Source organism: Homarus americanus, unplaced genomic scaffold, assembly GCF_018991925.1.
Source record: "Homarus americanus isolate GMGI-L3 unplaced genomic scaffold, GMGI_Hamer_2.0 scaffold51859, whole genome shotgun sequence".
In the NCBI taxonomy this organism is placed as follows: Eukaryota; Metazoa; Arthropoda; class Malacostraca; order Decapoda; family Nephropidae; genus Homarus; species Homarus americanus.
The window spans coordinates 18,670,429-18,696,346 of NW_024711292.1; the positions used below are offsets into that span (position 1 = coordinate 18,670,429).

Consider the following 25,918-nt stretch of genomic DNA (forward strand, 5'->3'; position numbering starts at 1 on the left):
ATCAAAGACACCAGCTGGAGCCACCCCAAAGCGCCAGAAGAAAGTGATGACTCTGCAGGAGAAGGTGGAGTTGTTGAATAAGTTAAGGGAGGGAATGTCGTTCGCTGCTGTGGGGCGACTGTACAACATGAACGAAAGCACCGTACGTACCATCAAGAAAAAGGAAAAAGATATCTGTGATGCTGTAAGTGCCAGTGCTCCACGCAGTGCTAAGCATGTCAGCCAAGTGAGGGAGAAGGCAATGGTGAAGATGGAGAATGCCTTGTTTTTGTGGATAGAGGACCAGCATCGGAAATGTGTAGTAGTGGACTCTATCCTTATCCGGGAGAAAGCTAAGTCTCTACACACACGCTTCATGCCTGCAGCTAAGGAACCCGTACCCAGTACCAGTGCTGCTACCCCCCACACCCGAGACACCTCAGACACCTTTCCAAGCCAGCAAGGGGTGGTTTGACAATTTCAAGCGTCGATTTGGCCTGAAGAATGTGAAGATGACTGGGGAGGCTGCATCAGCAGACACCATGGCTGCAAAAACTTTCCCAGCAGAGTTGAAAGCAATACTCGAGGAGCAGGGTTACAAGCCAGAACAAGTTTGGAATATGGACGAAACAGGTAAGACAATAAATTACTACTATACATTTAACCTTAAAAATGCTCAAATACCTGTTGTACTGTACGTACTATATTGTGTTGTAAGAGAAAACGGGATAAATGCGTCTGAGTTTTATACAGTAGCTTTTATATTTTTATTCCGTAGTGATTTACCATACAGTGTGGTGTAATATTTTTATACCAATTTTGATACTGTATACTGTATGTATAATAGTACAGGGTGTACTACGAGTATTTTCTTTTCCAACAGGTTTGTTCTGGAAAAAGACGCCACAGCGCACTTTCATCGCCCAAGAAGAACGCCGTGCACCAGGATTCAAGGCAGCCAAGGACAGGTGCACCATGCTATTTTGTGGCAATGCTGCGGGTCACCTCATTCGCCCAGGCTTCATATACAAGTCTAAGAAACCGCGTGCATTCAAACACCGCGACATGAGCTTGCTGCCTGTTTTCTGGATGTACAATAAGAAGGCCTGGACAACGAGCGACCTGTTTCTCAACTCATTCCACCATTGTTTCCTGCCAGAGGTCGAACGCTACCTGCACCAGAAAGGATTGGAGTTCAAGATCCTGCTAATCCTCGACAATGCTCCTGGTCATCCACAGTCAGTGGAAGTGCTGCATGAAAAGGTACAGGTGTTGTTCCTTCCACCCAACACCACTGCACTTATCCAGCCAATGGACCAGGGAGTTATCAAGACGTTCAAGGCTAACTACAGTAAACGTGTGATGGCCAGACTGCACTCAGCCTTAGACCATGATCAAAACCTGGATGGGCTTCAGTACTGGAAGAGCTTCAACATTGCCGACTGCTTATCTTTGGTGGCTGAATCTTTCAAGGATGTGAAGCCTGAGACAGTGAATGCCTGCTGGAAATCACTGTGGCCTGAATGTGTGAAAGATTTCACTGGATTTTCTCCTGACGAAGCCATCGCAGAGGCGGTGAAAAAGACCCTGGCACTGTCGAGGAAAGTGGCTGTTGAAGGCTTCCAGGACATGGCAGAGGACGAGATTAGGGAGCTAATCGAAGAACACGACATTGAGCTGACCAAGGAGGATCTACAGGAGTTAGTAGACTCAGGCAAGGAAGAGGAAGAGGAAGCGAAAGGGAAAGAGGATGAGGAAGAGCACCAAGAAATAACGTTGGAGAAGTTGGGGGAGATGACCAGGATGATTGAGGCACTGAAAAACCTGGCCTATAGTATGGACCCCTCCATGGTGCGTGCCCTGAAATTCATGCGAGGGATGGATGATGCTTTTGTTCCATACAAAAACATCATGGAAGAAATTAAAAGAAAGAGACGACAACTCCCCATCACCATGTTCTTTGGTTACCGAAGGAGAGATTCAACACCATCAATCGCTGGCGGCAGTGAGGAAGCAGCTGAATCCACCGTCGCCCCCACTTTACCACCCGTTATGGAATTGAGTGACGATGAGCCCCACCCTGTCGCCGAGGATAGGTACTGTACAGTAAAGTGAAATTCTTATCTCTTTTTTTTAATAGCTTTTCTTGCCATGTTTATTGTTTGTAAAAATGCACAGCACAGTACAGTTCAGTACAAGTACTGTACATAGGAAGTGGAGGTGCAGGTATTCACAAAACATTTGTGTTTGTTGTCGGCAGTAGTGACGGAGCAGAGGGTGAGGAGAGAGCGGAGGGAGCGAGTTCGGAGGAGTGGTGAGGTGACCTTGGACGCAGGAGCAGGGACGAGTGGAGATGCCAGCCAGTACATTACGGGTGTATTAATTGTTTTTATAGCTATTTTTGCATTTTAATATTAAATACTGTACATTACGTTTCAACAAAACTACCATTTATTTCTGAGAACATAGAAATGTAATATTTTTGCTGAAATGATGTACGTATTACAGTGGAAAGTGGGATAAAATTGTGACGCAAGCAATGACTCTCTCTCTTTCTTTCGTTCAAAAGATGTTGCCGTAATCGCTTTTCGAATGGTTTTCAGTTGTGGGATTATAAGGCTAATGATAGGATAGAATATTATTGTAATACAGTACGAGTAAAACGGTTTTTTAACTGAAAACCATTCGAAAAGCGATTACAGTAAAATCTTTTGAATAACGAAAGAAAGCGAAAGTCATTGTTTTCATAATTTTATCCCACTTTCCACTGTACAGTAATATGTAAGTCATTTCAGCCAAAATATTACATTTCCATATTTATTTCTGAGAATATATTCATTCAGTCACAGTTTAGGTAAAATATACTTGTGATGTAATATTTTAATGAAAATACGGTATCGTAGTTTTCTTTTGTATCAAATTTAATTAACAAAGATTGATGTTTCAAATGTAATGAACAAAAATTTATGTACAGTATCTATAAATAAACTTTAAAAAATGAATACTGTATGTTTTACATCGTCCTGTTCATACCATACTATGGATTTGGCTACTTTGGGGTTGCTATGATGCAAGAGATCTGCCCTGGCGACTGTACCGACACTCACAGCTGATGGTGCGTTGGTGCATCGTTTCCATTGTTTACTGGTAGTTACTGGTAAACATTTTTCAACCTAACGAAACTATTACCCGTTTAGACGTCGACCCCCAATTTTTGCCAAATAATTTGGTCTTAAAAACTCGAACTACACACAGGTATATACGGTAAATAAGGACATGGGGGACCATGGATTTTTTAGGGGGGGGGGGGAGCAATAGTACACGGATTTTTAACATTCACGGGTATTTCTGTTACCTAACCCCTGCGTATGTTAAGGGCCGACTGTACTGTAATTGATTCAAGAAATTTCCCGACTACTGACGTCAAACTAATTGGCCGGTAATTTGACGCTGATGCTCTGTCTCCCTTTTTGGATATGGGTACAACATTTGCCTGTTTCCACAAATCTGGCACCACTCCCGTGTCTCATGATTTTGTAAATAAATATACGAGGGGTCCCCTAATCTGTTCCTTACACTCTTTCAAAACTCAAGGGAAAATTTCATCCGGCCCTGGGGAATTTGTCTTCTTTAATTTATTTATCTTGTTAAGAATATCCTCTTTTCTGATAATGATATTCTTTAATTTCTCTTCTTCATTTCCCCTAAATATCAGTTCCACCTCTGGAATTTCCTTGTGAATTTCTTATGTGAAAACTGATAAGTAACTGTTTAATGCTTTGCTTATTTTCTCGCCATCATTGATTACATCCCCTCTCTCTAACTTTAAAGGTCCCACTTTGTCCTTGACCTTTGTCCTATATACCTGGAAAAATCCCTTGGGATTCACCTTGGATTCTCTTGCTATCCAGATTTCGTAGTCCCTCTTTGCCTTCCTTACATTTTTCTTAGCATTCCTAGGTAGTTCATTACACCTATTTCTGAGCTGCTCCTCCCCTCCCTTTAATTTCTTATAAATTCTTTTCTTTATTCCTATGTCATGTTTAATTTTTTTCTGGTCATCCACCTTGGCTCATTCTTATTTGACCTAATTTTTCCGTATGGTATATTTTGTTCTTGTGCTTTACGTAGTATACTAGTGAATATATTATAGTCATGATCAATTGTTGTGTCACCTGTGACTTCACCCGTTCCTACCAGGGACTGACCACACTGTTCCCAGGTGACCTCACCTAGGTACCTTCTTAACCCCTCATAATCTGCTGTTAGAAAGTTTAGGACTCTGACAGTCGGCCCTTAACATACGCGGGTTTAGCATACACGGATTTGCAAATACGCGGATTGCCCCGCCGGAGGAATTTTCTGTACATTGAAGGAATTAAAGTACATCAAAATCGTGCGCCATTCAACTCACTCGCGCGCGGCACCGAACACGGGACACCGCCCGCTCCCGCAACCTCACACACACACTCACACACACACACACACACATAGCTCTCCCTCACTCAGTCAGTCTCACTGTAACCACACTTGTGTTGACATCAGCATTGTAGTTGCAAAAATATTACATTTCCGTGAATGAATTATATCAAGCACAGTATGAATAGAATATCACTAATATAAGAGTATTTTAACCGAAAACTACTAAAAAAACGAGTAACATCTCTTGAACATCGGAAGGTTAGGTAAAGTCTTTTGTTTTCATGTTGTTTATCCTAATTTACATTGAAATGCATTACATTTCAGCAAAACTACTATTTATTTCTGAGAATATGGAAATGTTATATTTTGCTGAAATGTCGTACGTATTACAGTGGAAAGTGACGAAAGCAATGACTCACTTTGTTTCGTTCAAAAGATGTTACCCTAATCGCTTTTCGAATGGTTTTCAGTTAAAAAACTGTTGTATTACAATAATATTCTATCCTAATTCACTTGTGATGCAACAGTTTTTTAACTGAAAACCATTCGAAAAGCGATTACGGTAACATCTTTTGAACAAAAGAAAGCGAAAGTCATTGTTTTTGTCACGATTTTATCCCACTTTCCACTGTAATACGTACGTCATTTCAGCAAAAATATTACATTTCCGTGAATGTAGTATATCAAGCACAGTATGAATAGAATATCATTGTAATATAACAGTATTTTAACCGAAAACTATTAAAAAAACGAGTAACATCTCTTGAACATTGGAAGGTTAGGTAAAGTCTTTTGTTTTCGTCATGTATTTTATCCTATTTTACATTGAAATACATCACGTTTCAGCAAAACTACTATTTATTTCCGAGAATATATTCATTCAGGCACAGTTTTATGTAAAATATACATGTGCTGTAACATTTTTTTAATTGAAAACGATTCGAAAAACACGTTCCCTCTAGCCCTGTTCAAGGAGAAGACTGGGAGGAGCTGTTTGGTGCTTAAGACGATGACAAGGAAAATGATTTTGATGGATTTTAATGAAAATATTCAGAAAGACCCTGGCACTGTCAAGGAAAGTGGCTGCTGAAGGCTTCCAGGAAATGGCAGAGGACGAGATTAGGGAGCTAATTGAAGAGCACGACACTGAGCTGACCGAGGAGGATCTACAGGAGTTAGTAAACTCAGGCAAGGAAGAGGAAGCGAAAGGGAAAGAGGATGAGGAAGAGGAAGAGCACCAAGAAATAACGTTGGAGAAGTTGGGGGAGATGACCAGGAATATTGAGGCACTGAAAAACCTGGCCTATAGTATGGACCCCTCCATGGTGCGTGCCCTGAAATTCATGCGAGGGATAGATGACGTTTTTGCTCCATACAAAAACATCATGGAAGAAATGAAAAGAAAGAGACGACAACTCCCCATCACCATGTTCTTTGATCACCGAAGGAGAGATTTAACACCATCAATCACTGGCGGCAGTGAGGAAGCAGCTGAATCCACCGTCGCCCCCACTTCACCACCCGTTATGGAATTGAGTGACGATGAGCCCGATGACCCCCGTCCTGTCGCCGAGGATAGGTCAGTAAAGTGAAATTATTATCTCTTTTTTTTTTAGTAGTTTTTCTTGCCATGTTTATTGTTTGTAAAAATGCACAGCACAGTACAGTTCAGTACTGTACATAGGAAGTGGAGGTGCAGTTATTCACAAAACATTTGTGTTTGTTGTCGGCAGTAGTGACGGTGAGGAGGTGGAGGGGGCAGAGGAGGGAGCGACTTGGGAGGAGTGGTGACCTTGGACGCGGGAGGAGGGATGAGTTGAGATGCCAGCCAGTACATTACGGGTGTATTAATTGTTTTTATGGCTATTTTTGCATTTTAATATTAAATACTGTACATTACGTTTCAACGAAACTACCATTTATTTCTGAGAACATGTGAATGTAATATTTTTGCTGAAATGATTTACGTATTACAGTGGAGAGTGGGACAAAATTGTGACGAAAGCAATGACTTTCTCTTTCTTTCGTTCAAAAGATGTTACCGTAATCGCTTTTCGAATGGTTTTCAGTTGTGGGATTATAAGGCTAATGATAGGATAGAATATTATTGTAATACAGTACGAGTACAACAGTTTTTTAACTGAAAACCATTCGAAAAGCGATTACAGTAAAATCTTTTGAATAACGAAAGAAAGAGAAAGTCATTGTTTTCGTCATGATTTTATCCCACTTTCCACTGTAATATGTACGTCATTCCAGCAAAAATATTATATTTCCATATTTATTTCTGAGAATACGTATATTCATTCAGTCACAGTTAAGGTAAAATATACTTGTGATGTAATATTTTAATGAAAATACGGTATCGTAGTTTTCTTTTGTTTCAAATTTAATTAACAAAGATTGATGTTTCAAATGTAATGAACAAAAATTTATGTACAGTATCTATAAATAAACTTTAATAAATGAATACTTTATGTTTTACATCGTCCTGTGCTACCATACCATGGATTTGGCTACTTTGGGCTTGCTATGATGACGCAAGAGATCTGCCCTGGCAACTGTACCGACACTCACAGCTGGTGGTGCGTTGGTGCATCGTTTCCATTGTTTACTGGTAGTTACTGGTAAATATTTTTCAACCTAAACGAAACTATTACCCGTTTAGAGGTCGACCCCCAATTTTTTGCCAAATAATTTGGTCTTAAAAATTCGAACTACACACAGGTATATACGGTAAATAAGGACATGGGGGGCCAGGGGGGAATTTTTTTTTGGGAGGGGGAGGGGGGGGCATGAAAAATACGCGGATTTTTAACATCCACGGGTATCTCTGTTACGTAACCCCCGCGTATGTTAAAGGCCGACTGTAGTCATTGTTTTTTGTTTCCCAATTTAGGGTGAACCTGATTTCTGTGTAATCACTGTTCCCGAGTTCTCCCTCTATTGTGATATCTCTGATAATATTTTCTTTATTTGTTAATACTAGGTCTAATATATTGTCACCTCTAGTAGGTTCTGTAATTAGTTGTTTTAAAAAAATGTCCTGTACTGCATCTAGGAAGTCTTCAGATTCATAGTCACCTACAATGTTGTCCCAGTCAATATTTCTGAAGTTGAAATCCCCCATAATGCACAGGTTGTTGCATTTTGCTGCCCTACTCATTTCCTGCCATAAGGGCTGAGCTGCTTCTTTCCCAAGACTTGGGGGCCTGTAAATCACTCCCATAATTAGTTTTTCTATCCCTTCCGCAATTTCTACCCAACAGACTCGGTTCCTATTTCACGCAAACAGACTCAGTTCCTATTTCACCCTTTATTGAATTATTAATACAACATTTTAATGTATCCCTGACGAAAAATGCAACCCCTTCCCCCTTCCTACCTTCCCTGTCCTTGTGAAAAAGGTTGTACCCTTTTATGTGGTACTCTGATAAAAATTTCTTGCTTGCCAGATTCAACCAAGTTTCGGTGATTGCTATAGACGTCTACATTCTCGGTACATGCAACCGCTCTCAGCAAGTCTTTTATTTCTAACGCTCCAACTGTTTGCATAGTATACATTTAAACCTACCCTTCCCTGGTTCTGTTTTACCCCTTGTCCTGAGTAACCAATTTTACTCCGCGGGACATGCTTGTTTTTTTACTCCCATTTACCCCGACCTCTCTCTCTCTCTCTACTGGCGAAACCCCCCATTTGGAGTGACAATTTCACGCTCCAGGGATGCAGACAATGCAAGTTATATTCTCTTACGTCAAGTCTGTAATATTTTATAAGAGAAGACTTTAAGCCTAAAACAAAATTCTTCCCATAAATCATTACCCTCTGCTCCCCCCCTACTGGCTGGGAGGATGGAGGGATGGTGGGGTGTCGACAGTCAGGAGGGGAGATTAACATTTACTGATGGATTATAAAAGGCAGGGAGTTTAATTTTTTTGCTTATAAAATGACACTGACTTGACTTAGGAGAAAATAACTTGCATTGCTGGAATTCATGTAAGATAATGATTAATTTGAGTACACCTGTATAAACATCCCTTATTTTGCACCATCCATAAATTATTTTTTATTAACTTAGTACATTTGAGTACAGGTTGTGATAATTTATGTGGTGCTCAGCAGTTGTGGTTGCATATACAAAGCTTCAGGACATCACTGGTGTATAATGAGTCCCCATATGCCCTGGTTTATTCATTGATCAGTTGTCTAAGTGCAAAAGTATCCCTGTCTGGCTATCATGTAACAATTAATTTTAAAATAGAAATTATAATGTAAAATGTTATAAGACAATGGTTTAGTAGTGCTGTTAATGTGTGTGCTGTGTAAGTGTCTTGGCATTTCACCTCACCACCTGACTCCTGAACAAACTCTTTTTCAACTTTTTAAATCCTACAATGTGCTTGGAGAGCTAAAAAAAAAAAACACACACACACACAAACACACCACATATAAATAAATACAATAATTGGTAAATCCTCTCACAAATAATCAGAAACAAGACAACAAAATGTATCGAAATGTAGAAAAAAATGCGAGTCTACCCTCATGTCAACTCCATGCTTTGTTATTAAAGTTGGGTTGGTTGGGTTGCCATATGGCAATTTCTTCCTCATAAAATTACTGACTCTAGAATGAATAGCATCTGAAGGCCAACTGGGTTAATACGTAGATCAAACTTACAGAATTTCTTTCGTAGCCATCTAGCCAACCCAACATGAAGGATGTCAGTGATTGTGGTGTAATGCTGCACTTTATTTCACAATGTGTATTTAAGATGGGGTGTGCATGTACCTGAGTAAAAATAAATGAAGAAAGTTATGCATATCTACCCAAAAATACAAGTTGAAAACAACCATAACACCTCACAACTTGGCCCAATAGCCTGGTGGTTACAATGATGAGCTAACCTAGGTACAATGCCATGATTAATCACTATTAAACACTATTCTATCAGTAAATACTAATAATAACAGTAATTCCAGTGAAATATGGCAGGGAGTGAGGAGAGTTACAACTGCAAACGATGTGCTAACTAGCAGTCACTCACTCATTCAACTTACCCGCTCCCGTTGCCAGGCATACGTGTGGGAGAAATACATGCTCTTCTATTGTTTGGGCACCTTCCCCCATGCTGGATGAGACCAGAGTAACACACGCAAAACGGACAAGTGTTTAACCCGGATTGTCACTGAAGCGGAGTGAACGCACATGGCCCAGCCACCTGGGACATGAGAGACACCTGGCAGGAAGCCATAAAACGTGTGGGCTCCCCATCCCATCTCAGACATTCTTGGGTACATCCAGGGTGTCATCCACGAATAATCAAAGGTTACGAAATAAGAATCCGCAAATTGTAAATGCACACTGTACAGTAATATGAAGTTGAATATTAATTTCTATTTCAACCCAAAAGCTTGTTTCAATTCAAATTACTGAATGGAAATACAGTGAGTTCTGCTATAACGCGTGTTTTGACAACGTGAATTTGCTCGAACGCGATTTATGAATTGAGGAACGATATTTGTAAAACGCGAACTCGTTTGCTCTAACGCGATTCTACTTGAACGGTTGTTGTGGCTTCAGTTCACGTTCGACATCACATGTTCAATTGAGTTATATGTTTTGTTTGTGAACAATTGCAGAAATAATGTATGTAATATTTATGTATACAGTATACCTGTATATTATAAGTAAATTGTAAAATTTTACATAAAAGAGAAAATCAAATTACATAGCGTTTTACACCCGCGCTCTCTTTACATCACACACAGTGTTTACAGTTCACGTTCGACATCACATATTCAATTGATTTATGTGTTTTGTTTGTGAAGAATTGCAGAAATAATTTATGTAATATTTATGTATACAGTAAACCACTCACAAGGTCCTACAGTACCACTAATTATTTTATACTGAAACTTACGTTTGGGAAGCTGGATTAAAATGAAGATTACCGGTATATTAAAATAATAAAAATGTATTATAAACCAGTCTAACATACCGTAATAAACACAGCTGCTATTATCATCCCCCCCCACCCCCATTTGCCAGTGACAAGAAAGGGAAAGTGACCTTGACTGCGACCGCCTGTGGCTATTTTTAGTCGTCCTTGTGTTCGGAGGTGGTCAGTAATGCATATCTGTATATTTACTGATCATAATACTTATCTCTTATAAATAATTCATTTAAAATTTATTTTTTTGCAAAGAATATTCAGTAAATGACTGCATTAATTCTTGAAACTACCTACAGTGGTAAATTTAGGATATAAATAATGAACAGAAGTCACGTCATGGATTCGGAATTTGGTCCTTAACGATCACCATAAATGTAGCCTCCCTTTTTCGCGAAACATGTATATAAATTAAAGAAAATACTTGCAGTATATTTAATATATTACAGGATATTATATATAAATAAATAAACAAATAAATTCAAATTCCCTTATCATCCTGTGTCATATACAGAAATACTTGAGTCCCTGAGCGAGTACACAAAAAGAAAATGGAGGACTAAGACATCCTGAAGTGGACAGAGAACGGACATCTCTACTGGGGGACTCAAACGTTTCTCATGTTTTGTGGGCACTCTAGCATAATATGAATAATATGTAAATTACAATTTACTTATACAGGTATATATATGTAAATTGTAAAAATTTAAATAAAAGAAAAACTAAATACGTAGCGCTTAAAGTGTACTGTACAGTACAGTGCTGTGGCTTGGCGCGGGGTTATGCAGTGTTTACAGTTCACGTTCGACATCACATATTCAATTGATTTATGTGTTTTGTTTGTGAAGAATTGCAGAAATAATTTATGTAATATTTATGTATACAGTATACCTGTACAGTATATGTAAAATGTAAAATTTTAAATAAGAGAAAAACAAAATACATAGCGCTTTAGACCCGCGCGCTCTGTTTACTCCACACTTTGTTTGAAACACGTGAAGTTTTTAAGTGTCCTCAGTGAATTCTGATTACTGTTTCTCCAATTTTGTGACTATGGAAAAGAAGAATATCTCTGGGAAGCACTCTGGTGATCCCATTTCCGGTGGTGATCGTAAAAGAAAGGCTATAACACTTGAAGAAAAGCTTGATGTTTCATGACTCCTCAGCCTCAACATCAACCTTCTCCCCCATCAAGTTATATTCATATTTTTTCAAAGTAAAGTGTAACATTTACTGTATGATTTCATTATTAGATATGAATGTAACATTTATTTAGACTGTGCTATCCTTTGTGTTAGGCTAACTACGAAATTTTTTTTTCGATTTGGAGTAATCTGCACCTAACCCTATTTTCTCCATAAGCCCTGTTATTTCTATCACACGAATTTCTATAACACGATGTTTTACAAGAACACTACTATCGCGTTATAGCAGAACTACCTGTAACTATGTACTGATGGATGAAGAGACACAAGTGACCCCATATGGCAGAGACATATAACTTATATACAGTACAACTAAATAACTTATCAAGGAGTACCAGATTTGCTTAAAATGTAAGGTTACATAATCTTATCTGGAAAATAGAGGTAGATTAAAATAATGTTTCAAATTTTGTTTCCCAATTGCAAAATTTTCTGTAATTTTAATTTACTGCACTGGTAGATCTATTGAAATGTTTCACATTACAAAATGCTTTGTTACTATTCGTAGTAGGTTAACACCTAACACTGCATCAAAGTACACTGTATTGGATTATTTATGAATGTTTTTATATAGCAAAAATGAATGAAAGATGAAATTACTGAAATTTTTTTGACTTATTCAATAAAAAATTTATGAAATTATGGTACATGCAAGAATAAAAAAAAATGCTTTTGTTACAACTATAAAGATTGTCTAATCACTCCATACCTTTCCTTCAGTCAATTTGTAGATGAGCCATGTGTCAATGGTTCCAAACATAACATGTCCTTCATGTGCTAGCTTCCTCACCCTCTCTTCATTTTCTAGAACCCATTTCAGCCTCATGTTTACCTGAAAATATTGTGCATTAATTGAGAGCAGAGGTTATTGATACAGGTGATGTACAATTGTACATAATGCAGTGGAACAGAAAAAGACCCATAACCACTGAGACCAAGCTATAAACAGGTTATAGGACTTTACAAATTTTAGAAACATATCTTAAACCTGTTATCGCCGCCCTCGTATGCAGCGACCTCTGACTCACATACCATGTGATTGGTGGTGGCCGGTGGCCACCTCGCCAGATGTTCGTGGATGCACAGCAAGCATTTCGTTGTTATGATCATAGATAAGGGCTTGGGATGCCTCTGGCTGACAATATCGTCCTGCCCCTTCAAGTGTACACACACTAGCTATAATTAGGAGTTACTTGGAGCGACACTAGGAGTTAAGTGGAGCTATAATCCAGCACACATGAGTGAAAGAATGGTGATTATTTGTATTTTGGTGAAATGTTGTGGACTACATACGTGCATAGTGTAAGGCAATTTGGATAATAATGTAACAATGTCATGAGTTTCCGCCACCCAGGAGTTCCCGCCAATTCCGAGCCAATAGTGTGAAGGCCTTAGGCGTGTTTTCGACCAATGAGAAGGCCTATGAGGAGTGACGTCATGAAAGTTGTGGCGTCTCTTGTAGGCTGACGCGGTTTGAACAGGAGTCTGTGTTGGAATTTTGTGTAGAGAGGTGTGGGATGTCTGTGGTGGCGACATGGCAGGTATTTGGGTGTTTTCTATTTGGTAAATCCTTAAGTTTCAATTTGTTGTGAGATATGTGGTTCCCGTTTAACTAGCTAGGAGCATAGGTTTATTATTTTGAAGTAACTGTTAAACCCTAATATAAAATATTCAATAAATACAGTAACCGTTAATAATAGTCCTAATTCATCTCTCCCTTATTGAGAAAGAGTGATGTGTTATACATGTCTTGGTATTATGCAGTAACACGGTGAGTCATATATATATACTACAGTCAACCCTCACTTTACGCGGTCCCACATTCCGTGTTTCCACGTGTTTACACGGTGCCCTGCCAGAACCCAGGATGCTCACATTCCGCGGTGGGTGTACCCCTTTACACGGGTGAAGTATAATTTTTTTATTTAGCTCATAAAATTCATACAAATTATACGGCCAGAATATAATTTACATTGCTGGAATTCTTACAATTTGATGATCAATTTGAATATAAACATCATAGATTTTGCATTAGACATACAAATTTTAGATATAATGTTTACTCTGAGTAAATATGTTATCTTTTGTGCAAAATATATGACATTTATATTCAAAATATTCCTGGTCTTACAAGGAATCCAGCAATGTCAATTATATTATCCTAACTTTAGTCTGATTTATTATTTATTACTAAAAAGGTAAACAGTCGTGTATTCCCACACATTCATCTGGTTGGTGGGGGGTGGGAGGGAGGGAGAGACCGGCGACCGACCACCTGGCACCACGGTGTGAAGAATATTTTTTTTTTTTATTAACTGAAGAAATTTGTTTTAGCTCATAAAATTCATACAAATTACCCGGCCAGAATATAATTTACATTGCTGGAATACTTACAATTTGATGATCATTTTGAATACAAACATCATATATTTTGCATTAGACATACAAATTTTAGATATAATGTTTACTCTGAGTAAATATGTTATCTTTTGTGCAAAATATATGACATTTATATTCAAAATATTCCTGGTTTTACAAGGAATCCAGAAATGTCAATTATATTATCCTAACTTTAATCTGAGGTATTATTTAATACTAAATGTTAAAATCTAGTTTTTTCACCCAACCTTTCTCTTGAAGGGAGGATTCGTGGGGGGTGGGAGGGAGGGTTGGGACGGACCGACCATCTGGCCTGGTTGGAAGAGGAGGGGAGGCAAGGTGGGGTACTTTGATTGACAGATAGTGTCGTGAAGAATATTTTTTTTTTTATTAACTGAAGATATTTATTTTAGCTCATAAAATTCATACAAATTACCCGGCCAGAATATAATTTACATTGCTGGAATTCTTATAATTTGGTGATCATTTTGAATATAAATATCATATATTTTGCATTAGACATACAAATTTTAGATAAAAAAATTTTCTGAGTAACTATGTTATCTTTTGTGCAAAATATATGACATTTATATTCAAAATATTCCTGGTCTTACAAGGAATCCAGCAATGTCAATTGTATTATCCTAACTTTAGTTTGAGGTATTATTTATTAAAATTTAGTGGTTTTCCCCCAAAATTTCTCAGAGAGGGAAGAGCCGGCAGTGTAGTGTGAGAGGGGGAGGGAGTTGAGTCCATTATTTGAATGGACATTAACTTGGCGACTGTATTTCTCTATTTCTCTTAAGTATTAATTGTGTGCATGTACCATCATAAAATTAAGATGTTATTTTTACTACAACATAGTTATGTGTCTTCAAAAAGTGGAGTTTGGGGGTCGGGCCGGTTTCTATTGGAATTAATCCCATATGTTCTGTTGTTCACTTAACGCGGATTTCACTTAACACGGGACCCTCTGGGTTCTATTGACCGCATAAGTGTGTGTATATATATATATATATATATATATATATATATATATATATATATATATATATATATATATACACACACACACAGTATTGTCTGCATTTACGCGTTCAATTGAACCCGTGGAGGTCCGCGTAAAACGAGATACGCGTAAACGAAATAACAGAACATATGGGATTAACTGAAATAGAGACTGGGCCGACCCCCAAACTCCACTTTTTCCGACACAATACGTACCTTGTAGTAAAAATAACATCTTAATTTTATGATGGTATGCACACACAATTAATATTTAAGAGAAATATCAATAATATTAGGTTTTTTAACATTTACGTTAGTAAAAAAGATGGGTCGGCACACGTGGATGGCGGCTGGTTCTGAGGAAGAGGGCAGATTAGTTGCCCTCCGGTGAATCACTTTCACTACTCGCAGAGGTTTGCCGGGCCTCCCAGAAAAACCCCTCAAAGTCCATATCCTCACTGTCACTTATCACTATCACTGATTTGGGCTGGCTGTGGTGGGTTGCGGGCAAGGAAGTCTTTAATACTACGTTGACAACTAGCATAGTTATCATCGAGATAGATCTGGATATACGGCTCCATAACTTTCGTCAGATGGTTATTAGACACTTCATACTGATGCTTGTCTGGGTCGTTGTCAAGGATGAGCTTAATTTTCTCCCCCAACTCGATGATTTCCTTCATGCTTGGTCCAGGTAATTCAAGGATTTTCTCGGGTGGTGGGGGTCCAGCGGAAGCCATTGTGAGGGGAATAGCGGGCACAAGAGAGAACTGTATACGCGGACTGAGAACAATGAGACAGGCCCGGCTAGGTAAGCGACTTCTATCCTCTGGTGGCAGGGCACATCATGTTACATTAGACCAATCACAGCTAGCGGCGGAGGGAATGCGTGGCTTCACAATCGGCTTATGCAGTTGTCACCTACCTGAGGACTGTAGACCAGGAAGGAAGAATTGACTGTTCCTTTGTGTGTGGCAGAGCCCGACTAGCACCTTTAAAGCAACAAACCATACCACGGCTAGAACTTTGTGCTGCTGTACTGGCAGTACATGCTGATACAACAGTGCGACATGAACTCGGTGTACCACTGGCGGACTCTGTGTTTTGGACGGATAGTATGATGGTGTTGAAGTATATGGGGTAACGCTGGGAAACTTTTCCACACCTTTGTTGCAAACAGTGTGTCGGTTATAAGAGAAGTCACAGACATGAGGCAATGGAGACATGTCAGCTCAGAGCAGAACCCGGCAGATGATGCAACACGAGGAATAACCGCTTCACAGATGCTGGAGGATTGTCGTTGGACCCAGAGTCCAAGGTTTATAAGGCTACCTCCCGAGCATTAGCCAAAGGCACCGCTGGTTGACATGGAGCTCGAGGGCGATCCTGAATTGAAAGGGGACGTGACTTCACTGACCTCCATAGTAGACAAGATCAAAGAACCCTTGCAGTGCTTGTGTGAAAAGTACTCTTCTTGGCTCCAGCTTCAAAGAGGAGTAGCTTGGATCCGGAGGGTTATCAACGTCCTCAAAGATAAAACACCAACAGCAAACATTACCGTGTTAAGTGTGTCAGAGTTACGACAAGCCAAGACAGCAATTTTCAGAGTGATACAGAGAGAGCGGTACCAACAAGAAATGAGGCTCACTCCAAAGAAAAGGTTGACACGCCAGAGTGAGCTTTATCGTCTAGAACCATACATGTCTAATGATGGCCTGATAAGGGTTGGAGGAAGGCTGAACAGTGAATGGGCGGCAACACATGATGGGCCAATACTGCTCCCACGTGATCATCTGGTGACTATGCAAATTGTATGAGAAACACATGCAGTGCATGTAGGACATTCTGGAAGGGAGCACATGCTTTCATTGTTGTGTCCAAATTTCTGGATACCTAAGTGTCATTGTCTGCTGGATAAGATTTCCAAGGCATGCACTGTCTGCCGTCGCAACAACTGGGTGTCCGTGCATCAAAGGGAAGCCGTGCTGCCAGCAGATCGGACCTGGCCATGAAAGCCTGCCTTTGCCTTCACAGGATTGGATTGTTTTGGTCCGTTCCAGAACAAACAAGGGCGCAAGACAGCCAAGCGTTATGGGTGTCTGTTCACATGCTTGACAACCCATGCAGTCCATCTGGGAGTGCTCAACACACTTGATGCCGATGCTCTCATCAATGCAATCACCTGTTTCATGGCACACAGAGGTACTGCTGAACGCATATGCTCAGATAATGGTACAAACATGGTTGGAGCCTGCAAAGAACTCAGGGCAGCTGCTCACAACTGGGTGGCAGACAAACACAAACAGCAACATCTTTTGAAGATGGAGGTGGAGTGGGTGTTCAATCCCCCAGCTGCATCACATAAGGGAAAGACAAATCCAAACAGTGCGTAAGGTGCTTAGGGCAATCGTCGGGTCTCAAGTGGTTGACGATGAGCAACTACAGACATTATTCTGTGAGGAAGAAGTGATCGTTAACAGCTGCCCAATAACTTCAGTGTCAACTGATGCCAAGGATTTGGAGGCCTTGACTCCACTACCTCTGCTTGGACGTGACTCTGCTCCAGTCCCTCCTCTCTGCGGATGCCCGCTGAAAGGCATCTACCAACGCAGGTGGTAACATGCACAGTTTCTGGCAGACCGGTTTTGGCAGCGCTGGACCAAGGAATACCTACCAATTCTCCACAAGCAGCAAAAACATCTTCAGCCTGTTCGCAACTTCAAAGTCAACGATCTTGTTCTCATTACCGGAGAAACCCTTCCTCTGGGTAAATGGCTCCTTGGTCAGGTTGTCGAAGCGATTGCTAGTGCAGATGGTCTCGTCCGTCAGGTTCGTGTGCGTACTGCTGTCCGCGAGTTTCTCCGACCTGTTATCAAGATCTGTCTCTTCGAGGGCGCCGTTTAATGTTCTGAGTTTTGGGCATGTGCCCAACGGGGGGAGTGTTATCGCTGCGGCCTCTGACTCATATACCATGTAATCGGTGATGACCGCCTCGTCAGATGTTCGTGGACGCACAGCAAGCATTTCATTGTTATGATCATAGATAAGGGCTTGGGACGCCTCTGGCTGACAGTATCGTCCTGCCTCTTCAAGTGTACACACACTATAGTGCATTTTTTCCTAGCTGAGAAGAGATGCCCCACCCCCTCCTCAAGAGTTACAGCCGACTGGTTGTTGCAAATCTATCTGATTTCATCCTGAAATAATAATGTATTTCTAAATGAGTAAATTTATAATCGTTGGGATGACCGTCTGACGAGAAAGATATTGAGCTAAATTATAGTATAAAGATGCTAATGGTGTTGGTGAATTAGTTGTGTTGCCCAAGAACCAATATATGAACCAGTACAACTTCTTAGAACTCCTCTGTGATTATTTGCCAGATTCTTTCGAGTGGGGTGGTGCAAAAATTTTTATGCCACACTTTTAAATCAGTTGCGAAGTGGCTTCGTGACTGTGAGGTTTCCTTCCTCGATGATTGGCCTGGATTCCCCATATCTAAATCCAATTGAGAACCTGTAGGCCATAATCAAGCGTGGCCAACAGGGGAAGGCCATTAGTTCATTCCCATGGCTGGAGGCCGCCATCAGCGAGTTGTGGGATAATTAACCCCCACAAACCCTCAGGAATTTGTATGAATCATTTCCTAAATGCACTAAAAGAAGTCAGAAAGTGCAAGGGAGGACATACAAAATATTAAACCATTGGTAAGTACAACGCAATTTTATTTAATTTTCTTCATTTTTGGTGGTCATGGTTTGAGAGGAAGCCAGCATGTTTTAATGACTAGCACTGTACGTGTAACTTTGTAGAGAACTTCAGCTCCCTACAGCTGAACACCGTTTCGGAGTCTGCCAAAGGCTTGAGATGCACATCTGATCTGACGTTGAATCTCTTCATCGATGTCTGCAGTGGTGGATAGGTGAGAGCCGAGATACCGAAAGTGGGTAACATTAGTGAGGGTAGTACCGTTAAGTTGGATGGATGGTGGAGGTGTGGCTGAACCAGGGGCAGGCTGAAAGAGAATCTGAGTCTTACGTACATTCACCTGAAGGCTGAACTGTGCATACACATCTGCATAGGTGTTCAGGATCTCCTGTAGGTCCCGTTCAGTGTGAGTGACAAGGGTCAGGTCGTCTGCATACTGAAGCTCAGTAATGGAAGCTGCCACACCTTTGTTCCTGCCTGGAGTCATCTTCTGTTGAAAAGTCCCTTCATCTGGTACTGGATGTCCATCCCGCCAGCTAAATTTGCACTGGCACGAGTGAGGAAGGCAGCTAAGAAAATGGAAGAGAGAGTTGGTGCCAGTACACACCCTTGTTTTACACCTGTTTGCATGGAGAAGAACTCAGACTGGGTGCCATCGAGCAGGACACTGCCGTTCATGCCATCGTGGAGTTGCCTCACAATGGCGATGAATTTTGATGGGCAGCCAAATCGGCTGAGTGTCCACCAGAGGACTTCCCTGTTGACCGAGTCGAAGGCCATGGTTAGGTCAATAAAAGCCATGTACAGGTCACGACGCTGTTCTCTGCACTTTTCCTGTATCTGGTGGGCAGCAAAAGTCATGTCAGTGGTGCCACGTGATGGTCTAAAACCACATTGAGATTCTGGGAGGATGTTCTCTACCTCAGGAAGAAGTCTGATTAGTAGGACTTGGGCAATAATCTTGCCAGCTATGGACAGCAGCGAGATCCCGTGGTAGTTGCCACAGTTTGACTGGTCTCCCTTGTTCTTATAAATATTGATGATGGAGGCGTCTTTAAGAGCTTGGGGGATTTCCTCCTTTTCCCATATATTCTCCAGGAGAGAATGGAGACGGCTGGCAAGCAGAGGTCCTCCTGCTTTATACACCTCGGCTGGGATTCCATCAGGCCCGGAGGCTTTGTTATTTTTCATTTGTTTGATGGTAGTAGCTACCTCATCCAGGGATGGAGAATAGCTGAGGTGGGTCAGCTGTGGATGCTGAGGGACCTGATGGTTAGTCAGGACATCCACGTGGGTGTTTCAGTTGAGCAGTGAATGTTATTGCTCTTTCCAGTGCTGAAAGAGGCCTTCGTCTTCTTTAATTATGGAGTTACCATCAGATGTGGGGGGGGGGGGGCGCGCTACGCCACGAGTGGTTGGCCCATAAAATGTTTCAGTGGAATTGAAAAATTCGCTCATCTTTTGTTGATCTGCAAATTTTTGTGTTTCATATACTTTAGTTTTAAACAAGTTGTTCTTTAGATTGCAAAGTTCGTGCTGGGCCGACACTTTCTTCTTACGGAAGGTATCAGCTTTGATTCAATACTGAGGGTTGTTCTGCCAACACATTTCTCATCGACAAGTACATTGACTGCCGGGTCATTTTCATCAAACCAGTCCTCATGTATTCCTTCGATCTGGCCGAGGGTCTCTCTGCATGTTTTTGTCACGCCAGTGTCGAAAATATACCATTTGGCACTAGGATTTGGGTTGTTTGCTGTCGGGTTGTTTATCAGCCATGTTAGAGCTGCTCTCTGAAGGCATGTGCTACCCCTGGATCCTCCAGACGCTTAGTATTAAAACCTCTTCTGGAGGCTTGTTGCCTTCACCGTTTTGGGGCGGCATGAAGTGAGAGCTTGGCTCTGACGAGCAGATGATCAGTGTCACAGTGGTCTCGGCCACTCATGGCACGGGTGATGGCGACATCTTGGCGATCTCTTTCTCTGACAATGATGTAGTCAATGAGATGCCAGTGTTTGGATCGTGGGTGTTAACACGAACCCTTGAACTTGTCAGCCTGCCTAAACAAGGTATTGGTGATAGTGAGGTTGTGTGCAGCACACTTGTTGAGGAGGAGTAGGCAATTGGAATTACACTTGCCTAGTTCATTTCTCCCTGGCATTGAAGTCACCAAGGAGTACAACCTTATCTTCTCTGGGGATAGAGGTTAGCACTCTGTCGAGGTCGGCGTAAAAAGCCTCCTTGATGTCATCCTCTGCATCCAGTGTTGGGGCGTATGCACTGATGAAAAAGGCATAATGTGAGTGATTCAGTGGGACTCGAAATGCAATGAGGCGCTCGTTGATCCCAATAGGCATTTCAGTTAGCCTGTGTAGGATGCATTGGCGGATGACAAAGCCAACTTCATAAATGCAGTTTCGCTCCACAGCAGGCTTACCCTTCCAGAAGAAGGTATACCCAGACCCCAGACCCTTGTTCTGTGAGTTGACCCTCATCTGGGAGCCGGGACACACCGATGGCTGCTATGGCGATGTTATACCGAGCCAGTTCTTTTGCCACAAGGGCAGTACTTCTTTCAGGACACTCATTTGTACCAGTATCTAGAAGGTTCCTGACAATCCATGCAGTGACCATAAGAGGTTGTATAGTTTGGTTGGGTGCGGTTGCCTAGTCAGGTTCTTTTTTTAGGCAGGTTATGTTTAGGGCACCCTTTCTAGCCTCATCCCCATGTGGGGTGAGCAGAGTGGCTCCTCGAAAGGGCTGCTCAGTAACACAGACAGGACTGGATTGCACTACTGCCTAGATCCCAGTGCATAAACAACCTTCTTATCTGTGCTGCCCACGTGCAGAGTTGTGACTAGGGAATCCTGGCAGTCATCTCTACTTGTCCCCTTAGCCACTCGTCCATTGCCATAGGATTTTTGGGGGTATAGGGGTTTTGATGATGAATGATGAGTGTGGTGAACTGGATGATGGCTGCACATGAGTTGATCTATATGTCCACCTGCGTAGTCACTGGGTTCCCATGGTGGTCACTACTTCTACCTATACCACCGTTATTACACACACACACACCATCTGAGAGGGAAATACTACACCATGTGATGCCTCTCATAACACCATCTGTGAGGGAATTACTACACCACGTGATGCCCCTCATAACACCATCTATGAGGGAATTACTACACCATGTGATGCCCCTCATAACACCATCTGTGAGGGAGTTACTACACTATGTGTCTGGTGTTCAACACCTCAGCGCACATGATCTACGTGACCTCCACTATAAACATTAATCTGTATGTTCACTGTATGTTCCTTTACCTTTCTGTAATGAAGGCTTTTGTTAAACCACCAATGTATGAAATAAGTCATTTATGTCCAATATATATTTTCAGTCTTCGGGCTGCAGAACTTTTTCAATAAACCATTAATTATTATTATTATTATTACACACACAGGGGAATTAAGACAACAAGCATCCAGTGAGGGGTCTTGTTGTGTGACTACATGAAGGTGAATTAAAAGATCAGCTGTTGAAGAGCTTATCACTTGGCAACACTGGTGCATGTTACCACTCCTTTTCACTCCTCTCTAATCACCCACACTGTTCATGAGACCCACTAATCCCCCAGCCAAGAAAGGGTGACCAGACATTCCATCAGGTCAGTAATATGAGACCACTAATCCCCCACCCTACCTCCAACTGACTTTGAATCAGGTCAGGTCCCCCCAAAATACTTTAGCTGTCGTCTTTATTAAAGACATTTTCAGAAAATGCTCTCAATTTTCAACTTCAGCAAATTTGTTCCCAAAGTCGGTAATTTTTTCTAAATTTCGACTTTGGGAATGATTTTACGAGCAGATTTAAATTCCGGCTGTCAGATCACTTTCTTCCTTGTCCACACAAGTACAGTGAAATCCCCATTAGTCGGAAAAATTGGTGTAGAGCACTTCTGGGGATGAGAGATTTCAGGGTAACAAGACAACTTTCTCAAACCCGGAAAAATTCCTTATCCCCGGAATATTTTCCGGTTACTGGGAAAAGCTTCCGAATGTCTAAAATAGACATCTTGCACACACAGACATTAGCCCACTTCCCCAGAATGTTTCTGGGTGCTGGGGATGTTCAACAGCTGATACAAGTGATCGCGGGCACGTTCGTGCCCTTGTGAGAGTTTGAAGGCTCATGACAGCATACAGCGAATGAGGGTGTGCCAAGTCCGTAGACTTGCATCATTTTCCATCGTAATTAAATTGTTAACTAATGCCTTCCTAAAGAAACCATCGACATGGGACCAGGTTTGTTCCACTCTACAAATTTTTTGCGATTTTTCCACCAAGTTTGATGAAAAACGATTGTGCCGTTTCGGCTGCCCAGAACACACACACACGCGCCTAGTCCTATACAGTGGTCCCTCGGTTAACGAGCACAATCCGTTCTAGAAGGTTACTCGTTAACCGAAAAACTCGTTAACCGAAACCATTGTTTCAATGGGTTTTTGGGTAATTGGTTCCAGCTCACCGAAAATTGCCTAAATTCAACAAAAAAGGTAGAAAGTACACTTACTTTGAGGTTTGTATGTAGAAGGCTCCTGGATGATGATGATGGGAATTAGAATGGGGGTGGAGAAGGGAGAAGAGAAGGCATTGGGGTGGAAGAGAAGTCACCCCATGGCGCCATTTCACCCATGAAATTTTAGTTCTCTTAGTGCAATTCAAGATTATTTTCTTTAAATGAACACTGCACTGCATTATATATTGTCAATATGTAAAATAAATTTCAAAATGACCAAAAATTTGCTTGCAAAAACAGAAAAAAGGCATTTAGTTGAAGAGAGTCTCAAGCAAGATGTTACCTCCACTGAAAAGATACAAAGACTGACGCCTGTATGGCGTGTCGAGAGGCTGGATGGCACGCATAAAACTAGTTTCATAACCTTCAATTATGTTCAATAATTGTTAAAATGAGTAAAAAATTTAATATTATACTTTTAAAATTATTGAATAGTATAAACTTCTTGATATTTGCTAAAATGGTAAGGAATTTAAGCCCTAGAACCGATTACTGTATTGGCGGACTAATACTACAGCTGGTGGACCGCCAAATGCAAGCGAAATCATGTTCAGGTTGGCTCGTAAGAAACTCGTTAATCAAGGGATTGCTCGTTAACCGAAGTTAAGAATCTTATGGAAGGCAACTCGTTAACCGAAATCTCGTTAACCGAGGCGCTCGTTAACCAAGGGACCACTGTAGTATATTAGATATAAGTCACAGACCGCAGTCACACAATAAGACCCTCACTCCTTATATCTGCTGTCTTAATGCCCTTGTTTGGGGTATGTGAGTGGTGTTGGAGGCTGTGATGGCAGGGTGTGGCTGAAGAGTGTGAGAGAAGAACATTTTTGGGGGGTGAGGGGTAGAGGGTCGTGCGGTCAGTTTTCTATCCCCCCCTTCCCCTCCTCACTCAAGCGTGGCTATTTGTGATAGGGAGATGAATTTGATAACATAATGATTCTTAATAAATTCTCTACGAAATGTTTCCAATAAGATATAGATAGGATGGATAAAGGCTAGCGACAGGGGGGAAGGAGGTTCAGTGGAAGTTTAGAGAGAGGATGGAAGGGAATTTTAGTGGGAGAGGACAGATGCCGTGGCTTAACACAGCTTGCGTGGTGTGGGGTAAAGTGAATCAATAATAAAAGGGACAAATAAAAAAAATATAAAAATGTGCTTTGCTGAGGATCTTCCATCTGAAATTTGGAAGTGAGACTGAAGAGAAACTCTTTCTCTGGATTATTATTCTCTAAAACACTAAGATTGTTAAACTGTATTCTTAGTAATCTTGTACTGTATCTGCAAGTACAGTATACTGTATACCAGAGAGTGTGCTCTATTTTTTGGGTGTTCGTGGGTTAACAGTCAGGAATTAATCAAACCTGGGACCATTCTCTTAAGAGCCATATGCTTTACCACTGAACTTTGGATTCAATATATCGGAATTTGCTTTTTTTGGACTCTTGAGATACTCTAGTCACCAAAAATACTAAAAAAAAAAAGATTAAAAAATGGAAAAGATAAATAAAAAATCTTATGAAAAGAACCACTTACTGAATACTGTACAGCAGTCTAATCAGATTTGCAAAAGGCCTACTGAGAACTAAGGCACTGTAAGCAGGCTGGGGCTGATCAGGTGTTGCCACATTCGTCAGATTTATTTATTTATTGATTCAGTATTATATTCTCATATGATTGGCCTCAAATGGTTTGTGGTTCATCATGATTAATATAACATCTTCAGTAATAGAGAAAAAATACAATACTGTTTGTAATTTGTAATATGACTTGAAAATAAAAGGATAGGCTGTATCAGAAGGTAATTTACTCAGATGCATTCATGTGAGAGCTTTCAGTTCAGTAGACCAGCTTACAACAGGAGTCACTATAACACACTGTATAGTATTTGATATGAAGATACCTTCTTAAAAACGTTATTTACTATCTTTGAGTGTTCTATGATGACTCAGTTTGGCTACTTGTACACTTAGACAAATGATTAATGAATAAACCAAGGTATATGCAGATGCATAATACTGTACACTACAATATAACTTAAGTGATGATAAATACATAACTGTACTGTACTAATTTACTAAGTGTTGAAGACAGACATTGTGGTGAGCCAATCAGCTGTTTACTTTTATTCTCTTCACCAAAAGATCAGCTCGTTAGCCGCTTGGGCAATCGGTCACGTCTCTGTTACGCACTGTTGGCAATTACTGGGCATGCACCAGCTCCTGAATGCACCTGAACCTGCTCCAGTGTTGGTCAAGTCTTGTCTTGAAATAGCTTACACTCGGTGCCGTCACAACACTTTCTGGTAGATTGTTCCACGAGTTCACAACTCTTACTCCAAAAAAATTTGCCCTCACAGTTTTCTGGATTTGTGGCTTCTTCAATCTTGAGCTGTGACCCCTTGTGGGGTGTGTATGATACTCAGGTGGTCCTTGCACTCAGGGGTAAAGGAAACACTCTGATGTCAAGTCTGTAAGTTCTATTCCTGGGACAAACACAAAGGAGTTAAGACAGGGGTAAACAGCGTCCTGTCTTGGAATCTCTCTGGGTATCTCTATCTGCACATGCGCGTACAGCGCGCATGTGCCCAAAGTCTGAACTATCACTTGTGACAAAAGGGAGTGTGATTATAAAACATATAATACAGAGACCTGAATCAATAATGGTAAATAGTACAGAGTTACATA

General features: G+C 40.9%; 1 protein-coding gene across 4 annotated transcripts in view; it reads right to left on the reverse strand.

Annotated features, from left to right (window-relative positions):
- Positions 1–25,918, reverse strand: part of LOC121854641 (putative glycerol kinase 5) — a gene marked incomplete at its 5' end in the record, with an annotated part of 197,031 nt that overhangs the window by 145,902 nt on the left and 25,211 nt on the right. For all 4 annotated transcript variants that reach the window (XM_042349522.1, XM_042349443.1, XM_042349356.1 and 1 more), the window contains 1 exon segment: positions 12,270–12,392. In XM_042349522.1, coding sequence (XP_042205456.1) covers positions 12,270–12,392 — 123 coding nt within the window.